This window comes from Aquarana catesbeiana, linkage group LG02 (genome assembly GCF_042186555.1).
Source record: "Aquarana catesbeiana isolate 2022-GZ linkage group LG02, ASM4218655v1, whole genome shotgun sequence".
In the NCBI taxonomy this organism is placed as follows: Eukaryota; Metazoa; Chordata; class Amphibia; order Anura; family Ranidae; genus Aquarana; species Aquarana catesbeiana.
The window spans coordinates 137,720,114-137,741,998 of NC_133325.1; the positions used below are offsets into that span (position 1 = coordinate 137,720,114).

A 21,885-nucleotide genomic window follows, 5' to 3' on the forward strand; every position below is an offset into this window, starting at 1 on the left:
GCAACAATTCTTTTTTTCAGATCCTCAGAGCGTTCGTTGCCATGAGGTGCCATGTTGAACTTCCAGTGACCAGTATGAGAGAGTGAGAGCGATAACACCAAATTTAACTCACCTTCTCCTCATTCACACCTGAGACTTTGTAACACTAACACATGACACCTTGGAGGGAAAATGGCTAATTGGGCCCAATTTGGACATTTTCACTTAGGGGTGTACTCACTTTTGTTGCCAGCGGTTTAGACATTTATGGCTGTGTGTTGAGTTGAGGGGACAGCAACACTCACTTTTGTGAGATACTGTATTAATTTTACCTACAGGTAAACTTTATTAAAGAATTTTTTATTTGTTACAGAAGGATTGTCCCTGCAGCTTTTTTTTTTTTTTTGCCAGTGTCCAATCACCTAAAGGTAGCTGCCTATATTGTACTCCAATAAATTTTACAGGAAAGTAAAAATCTTATTTTATTCACTAAATAATTTTTTAATACTCATACAAGGTAATCTGTTCTTGTGCTCCCAAAGATCTTACAGTTATCTCATAAACATTACCATACTGCCAAGATCGGTATTGTGTCACCAGAGCTGAACAGATAAAAGAACCCCACACACAAGGACAGAATCATTTTAAACCATTGTAATATCATTATAAGGAAACGCTGTTCTCTATAACACTTGGATCCAGGTAAGCATAGGGCAGATCCATGGTCTTGTTTCTCTCCTTTATGTGTTTGGAGATCTCTGTGAGTTTATCCTGGAATTCCTTAATGGCCTGCTGCGGGGTCTTCTCTGTAAAATATTTATTAGGATAGTTTCCAAGATGCCTCTGTAAAGAAGAAGAGCTTGTTGAGATTCTAAGACAGTGAATCTGTCTAATAATACTCACTATATATTTGCCAAAATTTTATGTTGTGAAACAATAAGGCCAGGTTCACATATGTGCGGCCGCTGGTTTGTGCTTGGGGTCCGATGCGTTTCTGTTCACCGGTTCAGGTGGGATTCGGGTGGGAATTTTTGCCTGAATTTGCACCTGAACCGAACCCAAACATGCACAGGACCCTTTTGCAATCTGCTCAGTGGCCACCCCGGACCTGTGTGAACCAGCTCCATTGAGAGCCGGTCACACTCGTATGTCATGCGAATTAGACGCGGGGAGACCCGCATCCAATTTGCATATATGTGAACCCAGCTTAAAGGTTCTATGTGATCCACAGAGACATTGGCATGTTTGTGTACTTCTCACTGGTCCCTTGTACTTACCGTGTCTAAGGGATCATTGCTTACTGTCCACATAAAGATCAAACCAAGAGCTGTAGTGTTGACATCTGGCAATGTCTTCAGAATAGCTTCCATTGTAGCACCTTTTGCAGTGGGCGGGGGACTCTTCATAGTAGTGGGGCCATTGGGCATCCAAGAATACATGTCAAACTGCAGAGGGGACAAACAGATGTTTAGGGAAGGGAAGGGTGCAAGCAATTCAGGCTTTTAGAGTGCAGTCACTGCCTTCTAAAAAGAAGAGTTTTCCTGTCGTAGCAAAGTTAAGCTTCTTTAATCACTTGAGTACCTGGCTGTAATACCCTTTCATTACAAGGCCATTTTTCAGTTTTCTGAAAATATAGCTGTGATAATTACATTACTTAGTCATGCAATACTGTATCGCAAAATAATGTTATAACATTTGAGACAGCTACAGCTTTCTTTTGGTGGTATTTAACCACATCAGTACTGGCATGTGTAGCCCCTTTTATCACCAGACCATTTTTCAGTAATACTTTGACTGACAATTACCCAGTCATGAAACATCCCTTACTTTTTAATATATTTACAAATGATAGACATGTGCAATTCAATTTGTAACTAATCGAAATTCAGCCAAATCATGCATCCGAAGAAAAAAATAACAAAATTTCAACTAATATGAAAGAAATTGTAACAAAGATAACGAATGAATTCGGCATGTTTCGTTAATTCGTTAAAGGTCTAATGAAACAAAAGGTCAACTCGGAATAAATCTTACAGTCCAATCAGCGGATTCATTTTGTGCTGGAGGTTGAATTACTGGCAGTTGGCAAAGGCATTCCAGAGAACTGAGTGAGAAGGGCGTTGTATTGTATTTGAGCATAGAAGAGATATTGTCATTGTGAGTGTTAATGGATTCAATAAACAAATGTCTTTCTGAACTACGAATCGTTATCACGTATATACAGTACATACATAAATAACTAATTATCCGAAAATTAAACAATAAAACTAATTGATTTGTTATAACGAATATCTATACTCTACAAAAATAACACATTTTCCAAAAACAAACGAATATAACAGAATGAAATTATGTATTATACCAATAAATAGAAAACAAACAAAATGAAATTTTCCGTTGTGCACAAGACTATATTGATATAGGGTCTGGCATTAAAAGTACCATTTCTGTCTTTGCAGATGTCACCAAGCCATGCAGTGGAATAAAATCCTTACAGGATGTCTCCAACTTACAAGTCAACCTCAATGCACTGTTTAATTGGGCAACTATGTGGCAAATGGGGTTTAATGTCGAAAAATGTAAAGTTATGCACTTGGGGGCTAAGAATACGCATGCATCTTACATACTAGGAGGAGTATAACTGGGGGAATTACTGGTGAAGGATCTGGGTGTTCTGGTAGGATTTTAAAGTGTCCCACTCTCAAAGTGCTCACGCGCAAATGCAAACGCATACTAAAGTCCCACACGCATATGTAAACGGTGATCACACTACACATGTGAGCTATTTCTGTGAACGGCAGAATGGCCAAGAGCAATATTTCTAGCACCAGGTGTCCTGTATAACTCTAAACTGGTAACCTGTAAAGGCTTTTAAAGCATCACCTATGGAGATTTTTATGTACCGTAGTTTGGCGCCGTCATGCGGGCATACACAATTTTAAAGCATGACATGTTAGGTATCTATTTACTCAGTGTAACATCATCTTTTATACTTTACAAAAAAATTCTGTATTATATTGTGTTTGAGTGTGTAATCTGAGCTACCTGCTGATGGCTCAGGTCACAGCCATTAATAGGCACACTGGCCACCTGTGGGCATTGCGCTGTAGAAATAATGTCCACCTCTTTAAAGTTTTCCAGTGGTAGACAAGTGGTTAAAGGAAGCCCGTCATGTGAAGTATACTGTACATGCTGACCTTTTATAACCCTATATGCCTAGCTGTCATGCTGATTATTTTGTCTGGAGTCAAGCTGTAAAACATTGTAAAGTACCAATAATCAATATGCATGGACAATACAGGCAGTACCAATGTTATGCCACTCACCTGGCCACTATTGACAGCTGCATGCTGAGCAGAACATGTGAAGATCACCATAGTCAGGTACTTGATCAGAGAGGCTATGGACTCCAAGGAAGATGGGACTTCTGTCAGAGGAGAGACATACACACATTTTAAAAAGCATTTACCAAACCTGTCTTCATGTTCCGCAAATAGTTCATGTTTTGCTGGTATCCTTATATATGCAGTTTTGGTTTATTGCTGCATCTTTGTTGGTGGGAATATCACAGGTTTGATTTCCCCTGTGTTAAAAGCCAAGTACTCTCTCCCCAATTGGTATTTCTTTCATTATACCCAAACTCTGTCATGTCTGCACTGCACAGTTTGATTCTTTCAGGTTATCCACTGTGAGCTTGAAATCCTTGTATGTACTGTGTCTCTGCCCAAATCTGACAAAATCTCATTTAGCCTTAGAACCCTTCAACAGCCCATCTCATAGGGGTTACAGAAGTGCAGGAACCAGTCATGAAACAGTCATCGGATCTCCCTAGTTTGGATAATGATGATTAGTATGATATTTGGGATTATCCACTTCAACAGTTGATTTCAGCTAGAGATAGGCTGGTGCAGTTTATAATTGTACATCACTACTATCTCACTTCGGTACGTGTGGGAATGTTTTAAGCTGACCACTCCACTGCTTGTTGGTGCTCCTGCTTGAATGCTGATTTCTTCCATATATTGGGCATATACGGAATTACATTCATATTGGTCCCAGGTTCTGCAATCTATTGATGCCATGGACCTGGACAATTGGTCAATTATGCTAGAAAAGCAACCATTCTTCCTGCCTCACTGATCCTTGATAGCTAGAAATCACTTATAAATTCCACTCTTCTCCTGTATAAAAGATACCTACAACAGCAGAGAAGTTCCACTAAATGTGACAAAAATTGATCTCCATGGCTGGAGAATTCTGGCACAGAATCAGAAAAATTTATTATCATTTTACAATAAAAACCATAAAATGAAATTCATAAGAAGACTCCTCACATAAAAGACATCACATATCTCACATGGACATTATCTCACAACACATGCATCACATATTAAATACATACTGCATATCCAATTTAACCCTAAAAAGCTTCTAGTATTCAATAACCGTACGGACTGTGGAAAGGGCAACTCTGCAAACCAGGCATTCGCAGGATGGGAGCTATCATCTGCCTGCTCAGCGGGGATCAGCAGACCGATCCCCCACTGAGCAGAGTGAAAGGGCCCTAAGGAGGAGCTCTGTGGACTGTAATGTAAAGTAGAACTCTGATGTAAGAGCTGCTCTGGGAACCCTGATGTAAGGGGGTCTCTGCTCACCAAAGCCCCCACTTACATCAATGTCCCCCTTTTCATTACAGTACCACTCTCCCTTACATTAGCATGTTCAAAGGCTAGCGAGAGAAGGGAGGGAGGGGGCACTTCAAACACCATAGATGGAGGCTCGGGTTGACTGCACATTTCCTCCACTATCTAGTTGCCGGCTGTTGTGCTTTCCCACCCACTCATACCCTTTGGTTTTTTTGTTTGCAAACAATTATTATTGTTGCAAAAAGGTCATAGTTTGGTACAAATGTATAATAGAAAAAAAGGTACATTCAATATATCAAGTATGTGCTTAATATGAGGTAAAAGATATGTATAAAAAAGAATATAGCAATACAACATAAGAACAATAGTGTTGATATCTAATGCCGCGTACACACGGTCAGACTTTCCGAGAGGAAAAGTCAGACGGAATCTTTTCAGCGGACATTCTGATCGTGTGTGGGCCTCATCTGGCTTTTTTTTTTTTTAAATTCTGATGGACCTAGAAATAGAACATGTTTCAAATCTTTCCAACGGAATCAGTTCCTATCGGGAAAACCGCTCGTCTGTATGCTGTTCTGACAGTCCAAAAACGACGCATGCTCTGAAGCAAGTACGAGACGGCAGCTATTGGCTACTCGCTATTGAACTTCCTTTTTCTAGTCCCGTCGAACGTGTTGTACGTCACTGCGTTCTAGACGGTCGGACTTTGGTGTGATCGTGTGTACGCAAGACAGTTTCAGCGGAACTCTGTCAGAACTCCGTCAGAAAAACCTTCAGAGTTCATTCCGACGGTTGTGTGTACGCGGTATAAGAATTAGTTTTTCCTATGAGGTTGCATAAGTTACATCATAGTTTTCATCTAAGCTGATATTTATTATTAGGCTACATTTAGGTGATATTTAGGGTTGTGGTATATCCCAAGGGGACCATTTTTTTTTTTAAATGTGCATGGTGTCAAAGAGAGTATGATAAATTCGCTCTGAGTTTTATTTGTTCCATTCTACTCAATACCTGGGACCAAGGGACTGTTGGTGAGTGCCAGTTAAACGCTATCATCCAGTGGATTTGTTGAACAATGTGTGAATTAATCTAATATGCTGTATGGGTATATTTGGTATAGGTGGAAACAATAAATATTAGGAGTGAGGGAATTTTTTTTGCCTATGATATGTTCAATCTTAGCTGCTGCTTGTAACCATATGTAATTCAAAATGTTGCAGCTCCAGAAGGTATGTAAGATGATGCCTTGATCTGGGCATCCCCTAAAACAGGTAGGGGATACAGACAGTTAAAATGAGTTTATTGTAAAGGGAGTCAGGTACCATCTGGTGTGTATTTTGATGGCTGTTTCTCTTGCCGAAATTGAGCGAGTACATTTCAGTAGGTTTTGGATCATAGTGATCCATTCTGGTAGTGTAAAAGATTGGTCCAAGTCAATTTCCCACTGCAGCAATGGTTTTGATTTTTCTGAGAGAGAAAATTCATTCAAACAGCAGTAAATACGAGAGATCAAGCCTTAATCTCTTGGTGAGGAAATGCAGATTTGTTCAAATAGGAAATAAGGGGTATGCAAAGTTAGAGAGAAGTATTTTTGATAGAATGTTTCAATTTGAGTATAATGGGGTAATTCTGAAATTGGGAGATTATATAGTTCACACAACTCTGAAAAAGTGCGAAATGTATTATTTAGGGATAGAGATTTCAGAGTAGTGAGGCTGCATAACCTCCATATACTGAACGTACCCCTATTTCTAAAGGCCAGAGGGAAGCGGGGGTCTCCTATAAAGGATGCTGGGGGGGGGGGTGTAAGACATCAAGTCAAATTTATATTTGTAATGGTGCCATAACATATATGAGTGGGCCACCACCTTATTTAAGGGAAAGATCTCTCTAGGTTGAATCGACTTGGACCATAATATTCCTTGAAGATGAAATGGAATAATTGATTGTTCTTCAAAATGTAACCAAGCAACTTGATTTGAAGGAGCAAACCACTGAGCTAACTGTGTAAACCTTGCTGCTAAGTAATAACACCATAAGCTAGGAAGGCTCAAACCACCATTGGATTGAGATCTGTGCATAAGAGAGTAACCAAGTCTCGTTTTTTGATTGAGCCATATAAATTTGTTAGTTTCCTTCTGTATGGAGTCTAGTGTATTTTTAGGGATAAGTATGGGTAAAGCTCTAAAGTGAAATAGTAGTTTAGGTAAAATCACCATTTTGGCAGCAGTTATTCTCCCCAAAAAGGAGATGTGATAGTTAGACCATAATTTTAATAGTGTTTTAATATTTATGAATAGTGGTGGCTAATTGGTTTGAAAAAGGGTTTTATAAGATGGGGTAAGAAGGATGCCCAAATATTTAAAAGAATGTGATGTCTAGGCGAAAGAGAATCTCTCCTGTAAAGATGCTGTTAACAGTGGTGGGATATTCAATTTGAAGTCTGTTATGCCTTTGGAATAGCCTTTAACCACTTGCCGACCGCCTCACGCATATATACGTGAGCAGAGCGGCACGGGCAGGCAAAATCACGTACCTGGTACGTGATTGCCTTCCCGCGGGCGGGGGGTCCGATCGGACCCCCCCCCGGTGCCATCGGCGGTCGGCGTTTGGTTGAAAGCGATGAGAGACGAGGGGGAGACCATCCGATCGTGGCCCCCCCCTCGCGATCGCTCCCAGCCAATGAGAAACATCCCCTGCCTCTGTATAGTACACAGAGGCAGAGGATGTGATGGCCAGTTTCCGTTCCAGCGCCGAGGAGAGATGACATGTAAGTGCACCAACACTTACACGCAACACAGTAGAACATGCCAGGCACACTAAACACCCCCGATCCCCCCCCGATCGCCCCCCGATCCCCCCCAATCACCCCCCCCTGTCACAAACTGACACCAAGCAGGTTTTTTTTTTTTTTTTTCCTGATTACTGCATAGTGTCAGTTTGTGACAGTTAGCAGTGGTAGGACAGTGAGTATTAGCCCCCTTTAGGTCTAGGGTACCCCCCTAACCCCCCCTAATAAAGTTTTAACCCCTTGATCACCCCCTGTCGCCAGTGTCGCTAAGCGATCATTTCTCTGATCGCTGTATTAGTGTCGCTGGTGACGCTAGTTAGGAACGTAAATATTTAGGTTCGCTGTCAGCGTTTTATAGCGACAGGGACCCACATATACTACCTAATAAATGTTTTAACCCCTTGATTGCCCCCTAGTTAACCCTTTCACCACTGATCACCGTATAACTGTTACGGGTGACGCTGGTTAGTTTGTTTATTTTTTATAGTGTCAGGGCACCCGCCGTTTATTACCGAATAAAGGTTTAGCCCCCTGATCGCCCGGCGGTGATATGCGTCGCCCCAGGCAGCGTCAGATTAGCGCCAGTACCGCGAACACCCACGCACGCACCGTACACGCACCGTACACCTCCCTTAGTGGTATAGTATCTGAACGCATCAATATCTGATCCGATCAGATCTATACTAGCGTCCCCAGCAGTTTAGGGTTCCCAAAAACGCAGTGTTAGCGGGATCAGCCCAGATACCTGCTAGCACCTGCGTTTTGCCCCTCCGCCTGGCCCAGCCCAGCCCACCCAAGTGCAGTATCGATCGATCACTGTCACTTACAAAACACTAAACGCATAACTGCAGTGTTCGCAGAGTCAGGCCTGATCCCTGCGATCGCTAACAGTTTTTTTGGTAGCATTTTGGTGAACTGGCAAGCACCAGCCCCAGGCAGCGTCAGATTAGCGCCAGTACCGCTAACACCCACACACGCAGCATACGCCTCCCTTAGTGGTATAGTATCTGATCGGATCAATATCTGATCCGATCAGATCTATACTAGCGTCCCCAGCAGTTTAGGGTTCCCAAAAACGCAGTGTTAGTGGGATCAGCCCAGATACCTGCTAGCACCTGCTTTTTGCCCCTCCGCCCGGCCCAGCCCAGCCCACCCAAGTGCAGTATCGATCGATCACTGTCACTTTTTTTTGTAGCGTTTTGGTAAACTGGCAAGCGCCAGCGGCCTAGTACACCCCGGTCATAGTCAAACCAGCACTGCAGTAACACTTGGTGACGTGGCGAGTCCCATAAGTGCAGTTCAAGCTGGTGAGGTGGCAAGCACAAGTAGTGTCCCGCTGCCACCAAAAAGACAAACATAGGCCTGTCGTGCCCATAGTGCCCTTCCTGCTGCATTCGCCAATCCTAATTTGTGAACCCACCGCTTCTGCAGCGCCCGTACTTCCCCCATTCACATCCCCAACCAAATGCAGTCGGCTGCATGAGAGGCATTTATATGTCCTCCCGAGTACCCCTACCCAACGAACCCCCCCAAAAAAGATGTGTCTGCAGCAAGCGCGGATATAGACGTGACACCCGCTATTATTGTCCCTCCTGTCCTGATAATCATGGTCTTTGCATTGGTGAATGTTTTGAACGCTACCATTCACTAGTTGAGTATTAGCGTAGGGTACAGCATTGCACAGACTAGGCACACTTTCACAGGGTCTCCCAAGATGCCATCGCATTTTGAGAGACCCGAACCAGGAACCGGTTACAGTTATAAAAGTTACAGTTACAAAAAAAAAGTGTAAAAAAAAAAAAAAAAACACAAACAAAAATAAAAAAAAATAGTTGTCGTTTTATTGTTCTCTCTCTCTCTATTCTCTCTCTATTGTTCTGCTCTTTTTTACTGTATTCTATTCTGCAATGTTTTATTGTTATTATGTTTTATCATGTTTGCTTTTCAGGTATGCAATTTTTTATACTTTACCGTTTACTGTGCTTTATTGTTAACCATTTTTTTGTCTTCAGGTACGCCATTCACGACTTTGAGTGGTTATACCAGAATGATGCCTGCAGGTTTAGGTATCATCTTGGTATCATTCTTTTTAGCCAGCGGTCGGCTTTCATGTAAAAGCAATCCTAGTGGCTAATTAGCCTCTAGACTGCTTTTACAAGCAGTGGGAGGGAATGCCCCCCCCCCACCGTCTTCCGTGTTTTTCTCTGGCTCTCCTGTCTCAACAGGGAACCTGAGAATGCAGCCGGTGATTCAGCCAGCTGACCATAGAGCTGATCAGAGACCAGAGTGGCTCCAAACATCTCTATGGCCTAAGAAACCGGAAGCTACAAGCATTTTATGACTTAGATTTCGCCGGATGTGAACAGCGCCATTGGGAAATTGGGGGAGCATTTTATCACACCGATCTTGGTGTGGTCAGATGCTTTGAGGGCAGAGGAGAGATCTAGGGTCTAATAGACCCCAATTTTTTTTAAAAAGAGTACCTGTCACTACCTATTGCTATCATAGGGTATATGTACATTCCCTGAGATAACAATAAAAATGATTTAAAAAAAAAAAATGAAAGGAACAGTTTAAAAATAAGATAAAAAAGCAAAAAAATAATAAAGAAAAAAAAAAAAAAAAAAGCACCCCTGTCCCCCCTGCTCTCGCGCTAAGGCGAACGCAAGCGTCGGTCTGGCGTCAAATGTAAACAGCAATTGCACCATGCATGTGAGGTATCACCGCGAAGGTCAGATCAAGGGCAGTAATTTTAGCAGTAGACCTCCTCTGTAAATCTAAAGTGGTAACCTGTAAAGGCTTTTAAAGGCTTTTATAAATGTATTAATTTTGTTGCCACTGCACGTTTGTGCGCAATTTTAAAGCATGTCATGTTTGGTATCCATGTACTCGGCCTAAGATCATCTTTTTTATTCCATCAAACATTTGGGCAATATAGTGTGTTTTAGTGCATTAAAATTTAAAAAAGTGTGTTTTTTCCACAAAAAATGCGTTTGAAAAATCGCTGCGCAATTACTGTGTGAAAAAAAAAAATGAAACACCCACCATTTTAATCTGTAGGGCATTTGCTTTAAAATAATATATAATGTTTGGGGGTTCAAAGTAATTTTCTTGCAAAAAAAAATAATTTTTTCATGTAACCAAAAAGTGTCAGAAAGGGCTTTGTCTTCAAGTGGTTAGAAGAGTGGGTGATGTGTGACATAAGCTTCTAAATGTTGTGCATAAAATGCCAGGACAGTTCAAACCCCCCCAAATGACCCCATTTTGGAAAGTAGACACCCCAAGCTATTTGCTGAGAGTCATGTCGAGTCCATGGAATATTTTATATTGTGACACAAGTTGCGGGAAAGAGACAAATTTTTTTTTTTTTTTTGCACAAAGTTGTCACTAAATGTTATATTGCTCAAACATGCCATGGGGATTTGTGAAATTACACCCCAAAATAAATTCTGTTGCTTCTCCTGAGTACGGGGATACCACGTGTGGGACTTTTTGGGAGCCTAGCCGCGCACGGGACCCCGAAAACCAAGCACCGCCTTCAGGCTTTCTAAGGCCGTAAATTTTTGATTTCACTCTTCACTGCCTATCACAGTTTCGGAGGCCATGGAATGCCCAGGTGGCACAAACCCCCCCCAAATGACCCAATTTTGGAAAGTAGACACCCCAAGCTATTTGCTGAGAGGTATAGTGAGTATTTTGCAGACCTCACTTTTTGTCACAAGGTTTTGAAAATTGAAAAAAGAAAAAAAAAAAAAAATTTTTCTGGTCTTTCTTCATTTTCAAAAACAAATGAGAGCTGCACTCACCATGCCTCTCAGCAAATAGCTTAGGGTGTCTACTTTCCAAAATGGGGTCATTTGGGGGGGGGGGTTGTGCCATCTTGGCATTTTATGGCCTTCAAATCTGTGATAGGTAGTGAGGAGTGAAATCAAAAATGTGTGCCCTTAGAAATCCTGAAGGTGGTGCTGGGTTTTCGGGGCCCCGTACGCGGCTAGGCTCCCAAAAAGTGCCACACATGTGGTATCCCCGTACTCAGGAGAAGCAGCTGAATGTATTTTGGGGTGCAATTCCACATATGCCCATGGCCTATGTGAGCAATATATCATTTAGTGACAACTTTTTGTAAATTTTTTTTTTTTTGTCATTATTCAATCACTTGGGACAAAAAAAATAAATATTCAATGGGCTCAACATGCCTCTCAGCAATTTCCTTGGGGTGTCTACTTTCCAAAATGGGGTCATTTGGGGGGGGTTTGTACTGCCCTGCCATTTTAGCACCTCAAGAAATGACATAGGCAGTCATAAACTAAAAGCTGTGTAAATTCCAGAAAATGTACCCTAGTTTGTAGACGCTATAACTTTTGCGCAAACCAATAAATATACGTTTATTGACATTTTTTTTACCAAAGACATGTGGCCGAATACATTTTGGCCTAAATGTATGACTAAAATTTAGTTTATTGGATTTTTTTTATAACAAAAAGTAGAAAATATCATTTTTTTTCAAAATTTTCAGTCTTTTTCCGTTTATAGCGCAAAAAATAAAAACGGCAGAGGTGATCAAATACCATCAAAAGAAGGCTCTATTTGTGGGAAGAAAAGGACGCAAATTTTGTTTGGGTAGAGCATTGCATGACCGCGCAATTAGCAGTTAAAGCGACGCAGTGCCGAATTGTAAAAAGTGCTCTGGTCAGGAAGGGGGTAAATCCTTCCGGGGCTGAAGTGGTTAATATTGACATTATTTTGTATGGCACAAGCGAGGGGTTCGATGGCTCGGGCAAAAAGGAGAGGGGAAAGGGGGCAACCTTGTCTAGTTTCCCTACCCAATGCAAAGAACTCTGAGTTTTGTCCAGGGAGTCTAATTCTAGTTTGAGGATGCATGAATTCATTGCAAATACCGTATTTGGGGAGTAATAATTCCAGGTATGACCAACTGTCCTGTATTATATTTGTGACAAGCCTTAAGTTGTCTGTAATCTGTCTGCCTGGAATAAAACACGTTTGGTCTGGGTGTGTTAATGATGTGATGACCACAGCTATTCTGTCCTCAAGCAAACGGCCAAAAATTTTGAGGTCATTATTTATAACTGATATTGGGTGGTAGCTCTGTGGAGAGGTGTGATCTTTATGGGGCTTGGGTAATAGACACATATTGGCTAAAAGCATTTCCTCTGGGAACGTATTGCCTTGCAAAATATCATTGTATAATTTGGATAAATGGGGGGCCAGAATATGGGAGAATTTTTTATAATGTAGGGTGGAATATCCATCTAGACCGGGTGCTGTGGAAGTTTTTAGGGATTTAATAATCTCAGTTATTTCTATAGAAAGAATGCTTTGGTGAAGTATGAGGGGCAGATAGCAAATTCTTATAGAAATCAGAGAAAATCTCTATAAATTCTTTAGGGTGGGAGACTAAGTTCCCCTTGGAATTATGTAATTTCTACACTTGTGGGGGGTTTGTAGATTGTTTTAGCTTTCTAGCAAACGTTGTAGAGGCAGAGTTGCTATATAATAGGAATTTTGCTTTGGACCATCTCAAGGTATTTTCTGTGTCAGCAGACAACAATGTGTCTAGGTTTCTTCTTTTATATTGGATTTGATTATATAAGTCAGGAGATGGGGATTGGAAATGCTTGTAATATAATTTGTCTAATTCTTTAGTTAGGGTATTAATATCAATTAATTTTGATTTATTTTTGGCTGAGGAGGTTTTAATTATTAGACCTCTCATAACCGCCTTGTGTGCTGTCCATAATAAAAGAAATGTCAGGAGTCATATTATGAGTAAAGTACTCTGCTAATTGTGTTGAAAGTTGCCATTTTTTTTTTTTTAATTTTGACGTGGGGTTCCCCTTAATATCCATACCAGACCTGAAGGGCCTGGTATGGAATTTAGGGGGACCCCCACGCATTTTTTTTTTAAATTTTGGTTTGGGGTTCCCCTGTGGGCGAATCCCATGCCGTTTTTATCAATGAACTGTTATGTGTATTGACGGACCGACAATTCATTATAGCCAGGCGCTAGCGATAGTAGTTTTACAGTAGTTAATAGCGATAGTAGTTTTACATGACTTTTTTTCCTTTAGAAATGTCATTTTGCTGTCAGACTGTTCTAAACACAGGAAACATGCGCCCCTTTACAGGCATACTATAGACACCCCCCAGGTGGTAGTGATAGTAGCGATAATAGTTTTACATGACTTTTTTTCCTTAAGAAATGTCATTTTGCTGTCAGACTGTTCTAAACACAGGAAACATGCGCCCCTTTACAGGCATACTATAGACACCCCCCAGGTAAGATATTTAAAGGAATATTACACTTTTATTGTTTCACTTTAAGCATTATTAAAATCACTGCTCCCGAAAAAACAGCCGTTTTTAGAACTTCTTTTTGCATTGATACATGTTCCCTGGGGCAGGACCCAGGTCCCCAAACACTTTTTATGACAATAACTTGCATATAAGCCTTTAAAATGAGCACTTTTGATTATGCATATTCGTGTCCCATAGACTTTAACAGTGTTCGCATGTTCGAACAAATTTTTTGCCTGTTTGCATGTTCTGGATGCGAACTGAACCGGGGGGTGTTCGGCTCATCCCTAGTGGCAACCCAAATCCTGTGTCCTGTTATACCCAGTATCATGTATCCTGTACCATGTACAGTATCTGGTATCCTGCACACTGTTACTTTATCTCTGCTCCCCTTGTTCCAGGTCCTAGTCCTGGTCATGCCCTGTTTATGTGAGCTTTCCTCCATTTGTACATAGTGTATCATAATTAGGTTGATTGATTACTTGCTTCATTGTAACATTTATTTTTCATTTTTGCTTTCTTTGCAGTCTGTTGGTGTTGAATTGGTATTGTTTGTATTAATAAACTTTACCATAATAATACTCGGTCTGATTCCAGCATCCTTAAAGTGATTGTAAAGGTTTTTGTTTTTTTTTTAAATAACAAACATGTCATACTTACCTGCTCTGTGCAAGGGTTTCCTCCTTTTTCTGGGGTCCCCTGGTGGCTCTCCCCCTCTTCGGTGAGTGCCCCCACAGAGAGCTGCTTTCCATGGGGGCACCCGTGCTGGCACGCTCCTGAGTCCTGTTACTGTGTCTATTGACACAGACAGCAGGACTTGGCCCCACCCCGGATCCTGTGTCACTGGATTTGATTGTCAGCAGTGGCAGCCAATGGCTCCTGCTGCTATCAATCTATCCAATAAGAACCCAAGACAGCGGCTGGAGCTGCTGGGCTTGTGCATGTCACTGGAATGATCGGATTTAGGTATAAAAAAAGGGGGGCTCTGGGGGGCAGCTGCAGCACAGAAGGTTTTTCATCTTAATGCATTAAGGTTAAAAACTCTGAGACTTTACAACACCTTTAAGTGTAGACCACTAATCTGGTCATTCCTGTTGTCGCTGGATACCTGCATTCAGTATCCCTTACATTACGGCAGTTACCCTCATGGTGGCTCACTGTTTTTCAAATTTGAGCATATAAGCAGGTCAACCTTTACCCTAACTAATACATTTGAGACTGTCATTTGTGTTTATCAAAACCATCTACTTGCGCCAAACCACCCCGTAGCATTTGCAGTGCAGCACAGCTAGACACCTGAATCAGGAGCCTCTCCTGCGGCCTGTCACTTCAGAGTGAGGGAGGATGCTCCTCTCTGACTGCAGTCATGGTCAAGCCGAGGGAGAACTTCCCTAAGGCCCCTTTCACACTGGGGCGGTTTGCAGACGTTATTGCGCTAAAAATACCGCCTGCAAACCGCCCCAAAACAGCCTCCACTGTTTGTTCAGTGTGAAAGCCCGAGGGCTTTCACACTGAAGCGGTGCGCTGGCAGGAGAAGAAAAAATCTCCTGTCAGCCGCATCTTTGGAGCGGTGAAGGAGCAGTGTATTCACTGCTCCTAAACCGCTCCTGCCTATTGAAATCAATGGGACAGCGCGGCTATACCGCGGCAATACCGTGGCTATAGCCGTGCTATACGAGTGGTTTTAACCCTTTTTCGGCCGCCAGCGGGGGGTTAAAACCGCACCACTAGCGGCCGAATACCACGGTAAAACAGCGCTAAAAATAGCGCTGTTTTACCGCCGACGCCCCCTACCGCCCCAGTGTGAAAGGGGCCTTACTCTGAACTACCCTGGTCTTCTAAGTCTGTTTTATAGAGGGGGAAGCTGTATTGAAGGGGCAAAGCTGTACTTGGGGGAAGAGCTGTACTTGATGGGAAAAGCTGTATTGGTAAAGGAGCTATACTGGAGGAGGAATAGCTGCACTGGGGAGGAGAACTGTACTGTGGGAGAAAATCTGTACTAGTAGGAGGGGGGATCAGTACTGTGGAGGGTTTTGGCTTGGAGGTAATTTTTTGTTGTTCTTTGTCTAATGACTTGTGCAATCGCACTCTCCTAACTCCTGCACTCTGTGTGTTACGCTTTTCTGGCCCCTATACCATCTGTGTGTTATGCACTCCTGATCCCTGTACTGTGTGAGGTGTGCACTCCTGACCCCTGTAATCTGTGCCTTACTTACTCCTGACCTAGTACATTTTGCACTCCTGACCTATGCTCTTTGTGTATTATGCATTATGCATTTTGTCCTCTGTACTCTTGACCTCTGCACTATGCATTATGCACTCCTGACCACTGCGCTCTGTGCCTTGAAGCGGCATTAAACCCAAAAAGCAAAAATGAAAAATGTTCAGCTTATCCATCTTTAAATATGGTAGAAGATTTATTTTTGAGAATTTTTTCCTTTATTTTTTCCTGGTGATCTGGCCGGTAACACTTTTCCTGTCTGATGATGTATCTACTGTGGATGAAAGAGCAACAGAGACACCTTTGGACAGCAGTATGGTCAGTCTGGGAGGAAGGTAGTGTTTGATGCTATATCAGTGTAGAGCTACTCCCGTAGGAGCCGCAAGATTACTGTCCAGGTCTTCTCAAAACTTCAGCCCCGCAGCCAGGCACACAGTAGGCTCATTTACTCTTTTTCCAAAAAACAGTCTAGGGGATGTTGTTTTTGTTTTTATTTTTGGAAAACTTGAATAGGGATGAGGGTAATGATGGGATAGTCCAAAACTAGAAGTATGTACACTGAGGACTTAATCTTCCTTCCTGTTTAAGTAGTAGTAGAACTTGTAGGGCAAAGTACCTTTTCTTAGTGGACAACATCTGGGCAGAGCTCTTCATGACCACAAGCTAATGTCCCCTTTCATTGACCCACAGCTGACTATACTAGGCACCAGAGGGATAGCTAGAGCACAAGGTCCCCAAGATCTAGTAATGTCTGTACTCACAATGCCCAAGGACAGATGGATGCTGCCTTCCAATCTTCCAAGTGATGCCCTCCAGTGATACCAGACAGATCTGTGGCAGATAGCTCTAGTCAGTCAGCTTCTTCAAAGCACGCAGGTCTCTGCATTCCTCCCCTCAGGTCGTCCACCCGAGGTCTCATTTGGCAGCTTGTGCCTGGGTTGTGTGTGTGTAAAGTTATATTGCAAGTGACCTACACTCTAACTAGCGCTGACATACCAACTTTTTTACCATACCTTTGCTGCCTTAAAGGATGGCCGCAATAACTATTTTAGCTGTCTACTTACTGGATACGGCAGATCTGTGACTAGTCACCATCATGCTCGGGCCCTTACGTGCTAGCAAAGACATCATCTCACATCAGAAATCTGAACTTCTCTTATTTCCTTACCAACTAACATTTGCCTAAGCCTCTAATCATCTGCTGCATACAGTGATCTGTTTGGTAAACTGGAGCAGTGTCTTCTTGTTTAATTAACGAGGTATTGCTGTCTACATTAAAAATGTCTGAATCTAGGGTGTCAGAGGGGATGAGGAGCTTGCAAGGTCAGGGCAACAAATAGGGACAAGCATCAACTAGCAGCCCCTACAGGGGTAGAACTATATTTGGGTTGGCTTGGTTTGGATGTCCCAAGTTCCTCTATCACCAAAACTGTCAATGAGTCTGCCCCAACAGAATAGCTGATTTAGGTGACTCAAATGCAAAACCAGATACATCAGACCCTGCTATGGGTAATGGAAACACAAGTACAGTCACAGGTAGGCGGGTCAGACTCGAACCCGAAACCTTGCATATGGAGAAAAGAGATGCTTTCAATGTGGGGAACCTGGCCACTTCTGGTCAAAATACCCTAAGAGAAAAGAGAAGACCGATCTAACCACTGAGGTGTTGAAAGCATTACAATGGCTATTCCTAGCCAAGGAAGGGGGAAACGTCAAGGGGCCTTGATGAATGAAACAAATAAGGGCACTGGAAAAAGGAAGAGCTCCAAAGGTATAGAGAGACTAAAATCTAAGAGGGGGTGCAAGGGAAGAGCCCCTAAGTTCCTCAGATCCACTGCCAATGATTAAATGGGAACCACCAGAGTGGAAGGGGGAGGCACGGGCAGTCAATGCACCACCTCTTGACAGAGCAGCAGTAATGTCTTCTCAACAATTGCCAGAAAGGGCAAAAGCTTAAGGTAGCCAGTCAGGAACAAGGAAGGTACCTGAGAAACTTGTAGAGCCATCTTCTGTAGTTTCAGTCCAAGTGCAGGGTGTTTACACCAAAGCTTTTCTAGTCGGCAGGGCATAGATAACGTTGCTGTATAGAGACCTTTAAGACAAGTAATTGACGCACATTCAGAAGTTCCTACATGATGGGTATATTCCAATCAAGATAACATTCTGCCCCTCAATCGAAGGGAAGACTTTTGACAGCCTAGCAGTTGTGTGTCCCCGACCTTGCGAAACAAGACAGAATTCCTATCTGATTGAAACAAACACTGATTTAGTGAGGGGATTACTTACCCCATTAGTGGAAAAGGAGCGTCCCATGATAAAGAGAATACTTCCTCAGTTACATCAAGCTTTCCAGTGAGTAGTTTGGGAACAGAAGGCCCTGATGTAAAGTGTTGGAAGATCATGGAGACTGGATACCCCGAAGAGGTTACTGCAGCCAGGAGAAATTGTGTGCATGAAGGCCACGGTTAAGCTAACTTGGGATCAACCAGGGCCCTTTGTTTTTCTTGAAGACGATTCTCAGGGAGAAAAAAACAGGGGTTGAATTGATCCAGGAGGTTGTGCCTGCTAAAAATGTATCCCAAAGTGGGGGAAGAGTGTCTGTAAGTCTTCAAAATACTACTGACGGCCCTATCGTGCTGAAGCCTTAAATGGTGATTGGGCAAGTGAGCTCAGCTACCCCAGTAACCCTGGCTGCTTTGGGGGCAGAGATAGATGGCCAGCCAGGAAGAAAACCTAAACCCCATCCCTCTGTGCTACCGCCAAAGCAGGAAGAGAGCGTCAAGGAACAGCTGTCGAGGTGGGAGAAGAGGTTCTCTAAGAGTGAATTTGATGTAGGATACACTAATGCCCCGTACACACGGTCGGACATTGATCGGACATTACGACAACAAAATCCTAGGGTTTTTTCCGACGGATGTTGGCTCAAACTTGTTTTACGTACACACGGTCGCACAAAGTTGTCGGAATTTCCGATCGCCAACAACGCGTTGACGTCAACCACGTACGACGAGACTAGAAAAGGCCAGTTCAGAACCAAGTGCGGCACCCTTTGGGCTCCTTTTGCTAATCTCGTGTTAGTAAAAGTTTGGTGAGAGACGATTCGCGCTTTTTCAGACTCGTGGCTTTCAGATCGTTTTCTGCGGTTCAGTTTGTGCTTGTGGGTTTGTATCTGCTCTTCAGTGCGTGCAAGCAAGCTACGCGTGACTTGTCATTGTGTTCTTGTTCATTCGTTACTGTTTTTCAGGTCGCTCTTCACAGGCCTGGTTGTTCTTCAGTGCGTTCTGTTACTTCGTTCTGAGCAGCCGACCATTTTCTAGCCATGTTGCGTATACGTACTCCTCGTAGAGTTCGTGCTGTGCGGGGGCTTGGTGTTGGGGTCCTGACCTTGACACAAGTCCAGTCCATGAAGAGGGTGGGGAGGAGTTCATGGACCAAGAATTGGTTGCTTCAGCGTGACCAGTTCTCTCATATGCCTTTGCTCCGTGAGATCCGTGAGAATAATCCTGATGATTTCAGGAACTTTCTCAGGATGACGGACCCCGTATTTCACCGTCTGCTGGCTTTGCTGACCCCCTATATCAGCAGGCAGGATACCTGCATGAGGCAAGCCATCACTCCGGAGCAGAGGCTCGTCGCTACCCTGCTGTACTTGGCGACGGGGAGAAGCCTGCAGGACTTGAAGTTCTCGACAGGCATCTCCCCCCAGGCTCTGGGGATCATTATCCCAGAGACCTGTTCTGCCATCATCCAGGTCCTGCAGAAGGAGTATATGAAGGTAAGATTTTTATCCTTTAATATCACATTTTATTGTATATAATGTTTGTTAATGTAATGTATTTCTTTCCTCATTCCCTAATTACCATGATTGTAATATGCTTTGAATGTCCCCTTTGTCCTCATTCATGCTGGATTTTTATGTAATTATTTTTTTTGTCCTTCATACATATTTGCCTTCACTAACCTCTCCAGCATGCTCTCCTGCCCCTATATTCACCTCATGTAGTCACTTAACAATGTATTTTATCAGCTCCATAGTAGTGCTTTACCCCAAACACCCCCTAAAATGTTTTGAAATGTGATTTGTGCTTTAAATTCAGGCAGAGTGCCAGAGACTTTTTTTTGTGGTGTCCCCAAATCATTTTTAGTAACCCTCCCTCCCCCCAACTGCTAAGTCAGCTGATCCCAATTCTCTATCTATACTCAGTCATCTATCTGCTGACTTTGCCAAACCCATACACACTATATACCCACCTCTTTTGTGCTCAGATGTATGGATGAATTCCCCAAAGCATGTAGTGCAAGGGCCTGCCTGTATACTTTCAAATGGTACTGTTTAAAGTTTTTGTATCCTATTATTATCTTGATAGGTAATAGCAGAATGTCCAAATGTGCTCAAATGTGTACAGTGTGTATTTATATATTTGTATTATGACACTTCTTACCTGTCCAGTGGGCTGCCAATAGTGTAGCTAAGGAGGGGCTGTTCCAAGTAATACCCTGTATTTAGGCATTCATCTCTCAATGAAGTGGAGAGGGTTACCTGTCCAAGATTCTCCCCCTATAATGTTAGAAATGGCCCATGAGAGGGGGGGGGAATATGATAGGTGTACCTTATACTTTGGTGTTGTAAAATTCCCCTTAATAAATGTTATCTGGAGGTTGGCCAAGAATGTTTGTGTCTAATCTGCTTGCCATGTTTATGTGCAAAAATACTAATTTTTTTTGTTTTCCTCAACAGTTTCCTTCCACACCACAGGAATGGCAGACTGTGGCCTCCCAATTTGCCCAGCGGTGGGACTTTCCTAACTGCGGGCAATTGATGGGAAACATGTCCACATCGTCCCACCACCCAACTAAAGGTCGTACTATTATAATTACAAAGGGTTCAATAGTATTGTGATGTTGGCGGTGGTGTCGGCTAATTACGACTTCTTGTATGTGGACGTGGGGAAGAATGGCCGGATGTCCGATGGTGGAGTCATCACCCAGACGGAGTTTTACAGGCATCTCCAGAATGGCAGCTTGGACTTGCCACCTCCAGAAGACAATGTGGAAGGACTCCCATTCGTCTTCGTTGCGGATGAAGCATTTGCGCTGGGGGACCATCTTATGCGCCCATTCCCGATGAGGACCCTCACCCCGGAACAGAGAGTTTTTAATTACCGGCTGGCCAGAGCCAGAATAGTGGTGGAGAACACATTTGGAATCATGGCCAGCCGGTTCCGCCTATTTCTGACACCCATCCATCTGGCGGAGTATAAACTTAATCATATAATCCTGGCGTTCTGTGTTCTACATAACTTTTTACGCCAACATTCTGCCAACTATGCTGGCTCAGTTGGGCCTGAGGTCGGAATTCTACATGAAACAACCCTGACGGCGCTTGAAAGTGGCCGTCCTGGCTTGCCCTCCCTGAGTGCCCGTGATGTCCGGTTAAGATACCTTGAGTTCTTTTCGGGTAGGGGGGCCATCAATATGCCAGACAATTTGTGAAACCTTTATCAAATAAAAAAAAAGCTAATCTTTGGTGACATTTACTGCTTGTGTTTGTTTTAGCTGACCCTGTGGGGAGTCCTGAAAATGGCGTGATTGTGTAACCTTATACAAAGCACTGTTGGGTGTTATTTACTAAAGACGTAGACACTTTGCACTACCAGTGCACTTGAAACTGCACTGAAACTGCACTTGTAGTGCAAAGAGGATTTGCCCTTAGGAAATAACCCCCATTTTCACAGAAAACAGCAATTACATCACCACAAAAGTGTTGTAGCGTTGAGACAATAATCCACACATTCTTGATTAACAATCTTTTTAATACCTGCACAATCACATGTGCATTTAGAAAAGGTTTTAAAAACAAACCAACATGTTTGTTGTATAACAATTTTTGGGGTGGCATTATCAAAAATAGAAATGTCCATTTAAGAAAAAAC

At 42.8% G+C, this 21,885-nt stretch overlaps 1 protein-coding gene across 6 annotated transcripts in view; it reads right to left on the reverse strand.

Moving 5' to 3' along the window:
• Positions 1–435: 435 nt before the first annotated feature.
• LOC141127244 (hydroperoxide isomerase ALOXE3-like) overlaps positions 436–21,885 on the reverse strand; it is a 226,972-nt gene continuing 205,522 nt past the window's right edge. For all 6 annotated transcript variants that reach the window (XM_073613510.1, XM_073613515.1, XM_073613512.1 and 3 more), the window contains 3 exons: positions 3,306–3,406; positions 1,257–1,424; positions 436–822 (listed from right to left, as the gene is read on the reverse strand). In XM_073613510.1, the coding sequence (XP_073469611.1) occupies positions 643–822; positions 1,257–1,424; positions 3,306–3,406 (449 nt within the window). In that variant the 3' untranslated portion in view covers positions 436–642. The remainder of the gene's footprint in view (positions 823–1,256; positions 1,425–3,305; positions 3,407–21,885) is intronic.